The sequence below is a fragment of the Corvus cornix genome, chromosome 1A, assembly GCF_000738735.6.
Source record: "Corvus cornix cornix isolate S_Up_H32 chromosome 1A, ASM73873v5, whole genome shotgun sequence".
NCBI classification, from domain to species: Eukaryota; Metazoa; Chordata; class Aves; order Passeriformes; family Corvidae; genus Corvus; species Corvus cornix.
The window spans coordinates 27,590,538-27,600,811 of record NC_047057.1 but is presented as its reverse complement, the minus strand read 5'-3'; the positions used below and the strand labels follow the sequence as shown (position 1 = coordinate 27,600,811).

The 10,274-nt window shown below is 37.8% G+C and overlaps 1 protein-coding gene across 1 annotated transcript; it reads left to right on the top strand.

Annotated features, from left to right (window-relative positions):
- Nucleotides 1-5,048: 5,048 nt before the first annotated feature.
- LOC104698314 (arg8-vasotocin receptor-like) lies at nt 5,049-10,074 on the top strand. The gene is made up of 2 exons (XM_010413554.4): nt 5,049-6,156; nt 7,225-10,074. Exons 1-2 carry the CDS (start codon nt 5,241-5,243, stop codon nt 7,422-7,424), a joined length of 1,116 nt encoding a protein of 371 aa, XP_010411856.1. The 5' UTR covers nt 5,049-5,240; the 3' UTR covers nt 7,425-10,074.
- The last annotated feature ends 200 nt before the right edge of the window (nt 10,075-10,274 follow it).

Below are 10,274 nucleotides of genomic sequence, written 5' to 3'. Positions count from 1 at the left end.
AAAAGACAGTTTTGGCAGAAGCCTATGTAACTGATTTGTAATGATTTATTTCTACCTTAAAATATCCTGATGGAAGTTGTAGAAGAAAGAGTAAAAGCTCTGTACTCTATGGGTAAACACTTTATTAAAGTTGCATGAAATTTTACAGCAGCAATAGGAAAGAAGCATTACTTAGAGAAGGTTTACAAATTGTGGAAGATAATTCTACCAGCATAATAAGTACATGAATTAAGCAAACTGGTTCCAGGCTTTGGACCCAGTGGTACCCTCACTCATTGCTGTCAGTAACAGCTGTAAAATCAGAAACTTGCCTAAAGAATGAGGTCAGCAATAGCGAATTATAAAGTTCTTACTGAAACAGGTTAAACAGTTATTGTTTCAGATGTAATCTCCTTAGGGATTAAAAAGAGGTACGTAGTACTGTACGTAGTTAGTGGTACTGTTTTGTGATGAGTATCTGGAACTTGCCTAGTTACAAGTCACAGGGGGCCCATACACGTTTTTTTTTCCCTCTGGCTTTAATGCCTGTGGCTAATTCCTACTGAAGGATGCACTCAATTTAGGAAGGTTTTTGTTCCAAAATATTGCGTAACAGTAAATATAGTTGTTTGATGTGTTTCAGTCCTACACTGTAAGGCTATAGAGCTGAATTTGTTTTGATGTAGCCTTTAATCTTAATAAAGTAATACCCTCTTCCTTTAAATACAGTTAATTTACTCATTTGAGAAATGAACACAGTTTCTTGTAAAGGGAAAGGCATCCACATCATGTGTGTGCAGAAGAGCAGCGTTTACACACGCATAACACATGTACACCAAACACAGATGTGTACAGTTCCCTTTTTGTGTATAAACAGGGCTAGCAGGACAAAATGTTGTCCTGTGTTCATTATAATGTTAATTTGAAAAGTTAAGAGTGGTTTCTAGTTCATCTTGGCTGGAAATGGATGAGATTGTGGGTTGTCCTGACATTTTCTAATACTCTTTTGGCTTCACTAAGAGCTCTCCTTCCTGCCCAGAAGTGGTTTTGTCCAATCAAAGCTTAACTCTTTCTGAGGAATAAAGTTATTGATGCTATTCATTGTTTTGTGTCTCTTTGCGTGGCTAAGTATTGAACAGTATTCACATGTAACTTTGACTAATCTCCTGTAGGAAAGAATCCATTTGCTGTCCATTGCAGTACTTCCACAAGCAGTTCTCATTACATTTCATGCTACTGATATGTATTTACATTACTTAATACATCTCCTCAAATGTATTCTCAATCCATAGGGCAATTTCAATGCAATGCTGTTAAGTCTTTTTATTTACCCTAGAATATATTACTAAGTAAGTATTTTATGTAAAAAGATATTAGGAAGTAAATGTTTCTACTATCTTTTTGATAACTGAATCTTTTACTGCACACTCTAGTATATAAGGCCTATGGAAGCTGTTTTTACGTTTTAATGTTTGGAAGTGAATAGAATCACATCAGCACTAAGGAAATATTTTTTGATTTCTCTAAAATCCTCTAAAGATGTAGCAAATCATGCAAAAATTTGTTTTTCTTAATTAGTTGGTTTTAATGACTTGACAAGTGCAGTAACAATACTCTACTAGCTCTTCACATCTACAGAATCTCACCGAGGTAAGAGGCAGACCTGAGTTTCTTACATCAAAAGCAGACAGCAGTATTTTCCACTTTGATCTTTTCTTAAACGGGAACTTTTTAGTACTTGCATTTCCAAAGCAAAAAAGTGCAAACCTATTCCTTCACAAGTTGTATTTAATAAGTAATGTCTGTCAAAAATTAAACAGTTTCTGGGTTTTAGAAACTCCTGGAGGGCGCTTAACCTTAAAATGCACATATTTCTGCTTCAGCATATACTTCTCACCTGGCTTGGCAAAAAAAATCTGCAATGCACTGCAATTTATGCAGTTTTTGGAAGACAAAGATTGTGATAGGACTTGACACACACAGGTCACATGGAATTCATAGGTCAGGGGAAGTGTTTATTCCCCACCAACTCAGCACTCACTACTCACCACATACGGAATATTTCCTCTGGTTCTGGAGGCCCTCTACAGGAAAGGTGTTGATGAGCTTGAGTGAGCTCAGCATGGTGCCATGAAGATGATTGGAGGGCTGGAAGATGTAGCCTAGTGAGGAAGGCTGAGTGAGCTGGGCTTGTGCTCTGCACCAGGGGATGCAACAATAAAGAGGGTGGTGAAATAGCTGTTTTCATGACGTAGAGTAAACCCCACAAATGTAGATAGTGAGAAAATTTTCCAATGCTGGGAACTCCATTTTTGTGCAGCATCAGACAGATATTACATGGATCTTCCAATGCACATATGTCATCTGTGGAGAGGTTCCTCCTTCTTCCCACAATGTGGAGCCTTTACTTTTGTGTGGCAAACAATCACATGTATTTTCTCCTGACAGGTTGGGGTGTCATCTCCTTCAAAACATTCACCAGTGTCAGCACAGGCTTTAAGTACAAGGCTCAGTAGAACAGACAAGTTCTGTTCAAGATCACTAACTCCTTGAATACAACATTTTCTGCAATGCTCTCAATGTAGCTTGTAATTGGAAAAAGATTGAAAGGTCACAATTATAAAGTGATGAAAGCATTAACATATATTGAGCTGATTATATGCAAGACGGAACAAGAGTCTTACATCACCAGGACAATTTGTACAAGGAGGGCCACCACCCTTTCTATAAACATAGTAAAGGCTACTCGTTTCACAGTGTGCTTGCCCTTTAGCCTGTGACCACATGCTGGATCTGACACCTGGGCTGTTGCCCAGACACTGTGTGCATGTGTAGACCGAGGAAGAGTTGCATGTTCCCAGGGATCTTGTTGGACCATTCTAGGTATAGCTGATAAAACATATTTGCCTGAAATATATGTCTATCCATACATTATGCATTGTGAAAAATCATACAAATAGGTGCTTTTGGTATGATATTCTGGTTAGTCTTCCAACAGTATCCCAGAACTGACTCGTGTTGCATATACTGGTCTTCTTGCATGTAATTTCTTGACATTTCAAATAATGAACTATACATGTATGTTTATCTTCCATGCCTGACCTGAACTTAATATTCTGTTCAACATGTTCCTGTTTCAACACACTTGATCCTAGCTCTGCCTAGATGTACATGTTTACTTCATATCTTGCTGGAAGAATAAAGATCCCACTTGCCTTTTTGTTAAGTTATGGAGTGAGGAGGGTCAAGGTAAATTATTTTGGAGCACACACCTAAAACTCCATCAGGAGAAAGAACCTGAGATCAGCCCAGCTGCTCTCCAGCACAGTCTTTGCCATCAGCAGCATTTCCAGGGGTTCATGATTTGTGGCCAATTCAATTACTCTTCTGCAAGTTGCTGGGTGAAGGGAGGGTGAGGGTTAAGGCAAACCCACTTGTTCCCTTATGGTCTTGTTATGCGTATTTCCCACTAATTGAGATAGATTCCAAATTGAGGGGGCAAACTAAAAGGAAACAACCTCAAGAATCCAAATTTCCTATGAAAAGTCCTTTATTTAGGAAAAAAATCAGGTATATTAGATTAAGTTGTGATTCATACTCTTTGCGACACAGTCTTAGAGAAAAGCCTTTGTAGACTTGGGCAGCTGCAGCAGTGTTCAGCCAAGTCTAGATCATGGATACGTACAGCTGCTGTCAGTGGAAAAGTTTCTTGAGATTGTTTAGCTTCTCTGTTGTCTGTTCTCATAGTCTTACCCTTTCATGAGCTATTAACATCCATCCCATGGTGGCATGTAAGGGGGAAAGAGAGAGAAAAGAAGTCATGTAGGTTTTATAAACTTTTGTAGTCTACCTCAGCATCCTGTTTATGAATTTTGTACTTCACCTGCTTGGTGATACATGAAAACCTTTAGTGGAAAATAAGTGGTAGTCTGTCTCTGAGCTTCCTGAGCTGATCTTATAATATAGTTGTGATCACAGTGATTAATCAGCTTAGGTGCAGTATTATGTACTATATATGCAGCATGGATACTGCTTTTCACCTAACTGGTTTCCTCTTCAGAAAGACTTTAAATTACCAGTCTCCTGACTGTAACCAGAAGGATATGAATGACCAAGCTTCAAATAAGATTGCATACAAATATCTGTTATTTTTCATATTAAAAGAATCAATGTTATTAAATCTCTCTTTTGTGATTAAGAGGGAGGGCTGAGAGATAAAAGAATGAAATCAGATCAAATTTTCTATTTTTACCTGCCACTAACTTTATGCAAAAGTCATACTGGAAAGTTGAAGAACAATGCATTTCTTGTGTTCCTGATACAATTTACTTGACAAAAATAAAAATGTTTAGATACTGAAAAATGACCTCACAGACTTTAGCACTATAATAGAATAGAGACCTTTGGATATTGTTTCATCATAGAGACCTTTTCCTTAGTTGGATTTGCTCCTGAATTTTCACTTATTTTTTTGATTAAATTCTCAGTAGACTCACGGTCTCAATAAAAGTAATTTATTTCACATGTGTTATTTTTCATTTTGCTGAGAAAAAAAATCTAAGTCTTGACCCTGTCTTGAAATAAAAATATTATTTTTAGGGCACTACATTTTTTTATTTTAGAACCAGGTGACTCCAAAAAAGAGAAAAAGGAAAAAAAAGGCAGTGGAAAATGCATTTCTTTGTCTGTGCTGCATTTAGGATGTGGTCATGCCCCAGGAGCCTGGAGGTTGCCGTTACCATGTGTCTGAGCTCAGGGACCCAATTTTGTCTACGTATAAACATTCCTCCCGCTTCTCCTGAAGTGTGTTCCTCTGGTTTGCGTAGAAAATTTTTTGCAAGAACTCTCCTGAGTAAGGTCATTTAAGTATGACTCTGACCACAGCTATTTACAAGTTCGGGTTTTGACTGAAGTGAGTAATTGAATCACGTTGAGCCTCTGAAGTTTGCCTTTTATTTATATATTTCCCCCAATTGTGTGGCTCGGTCTGCCATTGGCTGCTGTCCCTGCAGCCTACCCAAGGGCTCTGTAGTTACATAAGGCTCTGTCTGCTGGGAGCCTATATAAAGCCTTTCTGCATGCCAGCAAGAGACAGAATTTTATCACAATCCAAGCCCCACTGCTTTAGTTTGCATGAGCAAGAAGATTTGCTTGAAGATACACTGAAACTCGAACCCAGGCTGGTTTGTTTGCCAGCCAGTGCTTCACAGCTGTCAACCTGAGTCGCAAGTGGCAGCTACTGTGAGTAGCTTCTGTGCATTATGAAGAATTTTTCATTTCCTATGCAGGATAACACACATCAGACTGAGAGTCCTCCTCCTCACAGATTCCTGAGTTTGACAAATCAGTCAGACCCTATTGGAAGACCAGAAAGAGATGAGCAGTTAGCTCAAGTAGAGATTGCTGTACTGGGGGTCATATTTCTGACAGCGTCTGTGGGCAATTTTATTCTCATACTGGTGCTGTGGCGAAGAAGAAAGAAGCTGTCTAGGATGTATGTGTTCATGCTTCACCTCAGCATTGCTGACTTAGTAGTAGCCTTTTTCCAAGTGCTGCCTCAACTCATATGGGATATTACAGATGTTTTCATAGGGCCAGATTTCTTGTGCAGAATTATCAAGTATCTACAATTGCTGGGCATGTTTGCCTCTACTTATATGATAGTGGTCATGACAGTGGACAGATATCAAGCCGTTTGCTACCCTATGGTTACTTTCCAAAAGAAGAGAGCTCTCTGGAACATCCCCATTTGCACCAGCTGGTCTATAGCACTGATTCTTAGCCTACCGCAGGTATTTATCTTTTCTAAGACTGAAATATCTCCAGGCGTCTTTGAATGTTGGGGTGAATTTATTCAGCCCTGGGGCCCAAGGGCATATGTGACTTGGATTTTTGTAGTTATATTCTTCATTCCCTCAGCAATCCTTATCACATGCCAGGTCAAGATTTGCAAAATAATCAGAAGAAATATAAATGTGAAAAAACAGAATGAATGTGAAGCAACAAATCAGAATGAAGTCCTACCATCCCGAGCAAGCAGTGTGAACTGCATTTCAAAGGCTATGATCAAGACAGTAAAAATGACAGTGGTGACAGTTGTTGCGTATGTTCTCTGTTGGTCACCGTTCTTCATTGCGCAGCTGTGGTCTGTGTGGTTCCCCAGCATCCTGACCGAAGGTAAGCTGCTCTCCCTCCTCAGCCACAGCTGCAGAGCAGGCTGGCACACTGCTCTCGAGTGCTTTATGTTTGCACTTTGCTTTTGTGTAAAGGTTACTTGTGGTCATTTGAGGAGGATTAAAAAGAAATACCTGCACTGATTATCTCTTGTATTTAATTAGGTACAGGGAACTTCTTGTGTTTTGTGATCAAAACATCATGTGCCTATTTTGTGTGTGTGTCTTGAGTGGTTAAAAATTTAAAGATTCTTGAACAGTGTGGTGAAAAGTATCATGTGCTTCAGCAAGGCTTCAGACTTTTAGAGGTTTTAGGTTTTATAGCAGCAGTATTTTGGGTTCTTGAGGTGAAAAGCAGCAATTAACTATTCAAAGTAATAAGATAAATATTTATTATTTACTGGGTAGAGCAGTGATGTTATAAGACATCTGTTTTTTTTTTAATATTGGAATCATATTGATGAAATCTCTTCAGGACACTATGAAAAAACCAGAAGTTGTCCAGCTGTTTATAAAGCAAAAAAAGCAAGTCTGAGAGAGTTATCAAAGAACACCATGTTGTAAACAAGAATAATCTTGTCAAATTTATACTATTGCCTCTTTGTGAAAGGCAGACTCTATATGCAACTTTAAATTCACCTGTTCTAAACTCAGAGGTAAAAAAGCAAAGGAGAATATGTAATAGTTCTGCTTGATAAAAACAGTAGTTTCTGATCTTTGTTTTAAGAATTCTTCCCGTCAGTGTGGATTTGAGTCTTATTCTACATAAATTTATGTCAAAATATATATCTGTATTTATTTGTATCTGTTTAACAGCTTAGTAGTTGAATTTAAAATTAATGCAGCTACATCAAAAAAGAGCTATATGAAACTATTTAACTTTGCAATGCACACAATAAAGTGTGCTTTATGCCTTCAGCAGTTGCAAATTGCATTGAAATGGGAATTTCCTACTACAAGATTAGCTTTACTATATCAATAGATACAGCAGGAAGCAGCAGACTGTGAAAATATAACTTATTTGTAAGAGTGCTTTATTTAGTCTCTTATTCCTTTAACTGTTTTGTTCTAGGTTCAGCATTCACCATTATCATGCTCCTTGGCAATCTAAATAGCTGCACCAACCCATGGATTTACATGTATTTCTGTGGCCAGATTCCATACTGCACAAATAAGCAGCTGGAGAATACTGCGGCTCAAGGGGAATCAGTGTTCACGGGGAGCATTCATCTTGTAGACAGAGACCCTGAGGAAAACAGTACTTCTGCATAAATGCTGAGAGCTTTTTGTTGTTTTGTCACATTCCCTCTGTTCACAAGATATATCGATATTTTACCACCATCCCATATTTTGTGGATAAGGAAGCTAAAAATTTTTTTGTTGTAAAAATATATTTCTCTGCAGTTCTGTAGCATATACAGGAAGTTTCTGTGTTGTGCAAGCCTGACTCAGTGCTTCAATCCCCACTGTCTTATCAGAATGAATTCCTGTAAAGACTGACAAAGATACATAAAAGTATCTTAGATATTTTGTGTCCTAAAGTACTTTCCTATCTGTTTCTGGATTTCTAAGTAGTAAAATTTTACCACTAACTGGTCCAACAAATTGAAACATAACTGAAAAGGAACCTGACATAATTAAACTTGAATATGTTTTCAGAGTGAACCCTGAATTGTTCATCATTCTGGTGTGATTGGGGGACAGTGAGAAATCTTGAGAAGGCAGCACAAAGTTAGAAAAAGCTTTTGCCAGCTCTTACTAGCACCTGGTTTAAATTAACTCTTTATATACATGTATAAAATTCCAAGCAGCTTAATATAATTAAAAAAAAAATAAAAGAATTTGGTGTGCTTGTGACATTGAACACCTACTTCAGTTTCAAATTCCATTGTGGATCACAGGTAGCAGCAGCATAGCAACAGTTCAGGTTTTTTGCTTCATATCATGGGATTTGATTTTCCATGCATTTCCTGATGTGCAAGCAGTTAACTGGGCACCTACGCACACTCCCTACACACACATATATACATACTTTAAATAAAAGTGGTTGATAAGAGTGTACACTTTCATTTGGCATACAGACCCATTTGTTCTAGCATGCAATTTATTGGCAGAGAACCAATTATTATTCTATTCCTTAGTACCCCTTCAGGCTCAAATTCGAATATTTCCCTTTGCTGTAAAAAAAATCTCCACATCTTTATCTCAAAAAGCCATTTGGTTGCTGGTTTGTTGGTGATATATGCAGGTAGCTGTTTATTTCCTTTCAATGTCTGCAATCTGGTCAGAGGAGTATGGAAGGGATATCAGCAAGGCTCTTTCGGGTGAGAATGGAGCTGCATTCCCAGGGATTCTTTGTGGCACTTACATCTGGTGGCATATAATGTGTCTACATTATACTGTGTTTCGTCACATTTCAGTTTTCTGAGTGCTAGCAGTCACAAATATCAGTAGAAAAGATATAAAATTGTGGGGTTTTAATATTCTTTAAATTGTATTCAAAGAAATACTGATTTAGGCTAAATACTGATCACACTGAGAGAAGTTCTGCTGTGCAGTGAATAGTTACGCTACAGGTTAATCCGTGCTGATATGAGCGCATATTCTATGATTTCTATTCCCTGTATAGAGTTAGACCAGATGGGGGAAAGAACTAAATATTGCTGTTCTTTATGATGGGAAAAGCTTGTGTCCCAGTCCAGCTGACAAGAAGAACAGGTGTCTGGCCTTTAGGAAGAGGAAAAAGTGGGTGAAGGTAGTACCAAAGCCAGACAGGAATGGGAAGGGTCTGTATGAAGTCTCTTACTACAATTACAACTGATAGTTTTGCTTGCTGTTTTTCCCGTCTCTTTAATTAGTAGTTATTAATTCTACCCCACAAAAAATTCCCTGTTAGAGCAATTCTGTAACTCAAGTGAATGTCCTTATCTGGGGTAAGAATATCCAAGATACAATCCATATGATTGATAGGATATTGATACAGTCACTCACTGACTTTCTAAGACTTTCAGTCAATTAGCTCTCAGTGAAGTTCTCCCTTATGACTTAATCCAATGGTTAATGGTGGGGTTCCTTTGATTGTAATTGGTTACATAGCATAATATGCAGACTTGAAAGGAACTGTAAACAGAAATGTTGCAAGGAATTGCCTGTGTCACTGTACTACTGTATTGGCAGCAAAACTCCACAAAAAGTATTCATTTGCAAGGAAAACAGGCATTCAGATTGTGTGCAAAGAATCATCCAGATCCAGAACTGATGGAAGTCACAGTTCTTCTTGGACACCACAGTGGAGCTGTGCCATTTGACACCACCCGATCTGACCACTGATAGAAGTTAAAAGTGTAACTTCTACTACTTATATTTCTGCATTGCTGATATATTTGTTACTGACTCTGTAAATAATTTGGTAGAGATGGATTTTGCAAATAACAGTAGCTCGATGTCTTCACTAAAAGTCTGAGAGCAATGTTAACTGTCCGTGTCTCAGATATTTTGATCATGTATTGAATGAAATGTCAGAACTTCTTAAGTCCAATTACAGTCTGTAATATTCAAAACAATTATATTTTTGTCTCTCAAGTGCTTTCTTTCTAATTTTTTCACTTTCGTTCCCCTGATATCAGTCCTGCTCCTAAAAAGAAAATTAAAGATTACTGTACTACTGTGCAACCTACAGGCTATGGTCACTTTTAGTTTCAGTCTGTCAGGAGGTATTTGAACATGGGTGTTCCTGCTTTTCCTCTTAGTAGAATGAATTGGGCTGCATTTTCCAGATGTAAGTCCCTATCCCGCATGCCCTGCCTTGCCTGCCCCGTGGGTAGCACCGACAAACACTCTCAGTGGGGAGTTTGGTTCAGGTCCACTTTTTTCTATCAAAACTCATTTTCAAATGATGGGAAATTCATTTGGGTAACTTTTTTCCTTTTCCTTTTTTTTTTTTTTTTAATCCTAAAATAGTGCTCCGTACAGGACTTCTCTTATTTCTTAAAAAAAAAAAAAGAGACATTCAAAAATAAAATTAAATTTAAATTTTTCTCTTTGTAAATTTGGCCATCAGTGTTCTTGGAATTTGTTGTTTGAACATCTTATGCCCTTGTTTTACTCTACATTTTGTGTCTT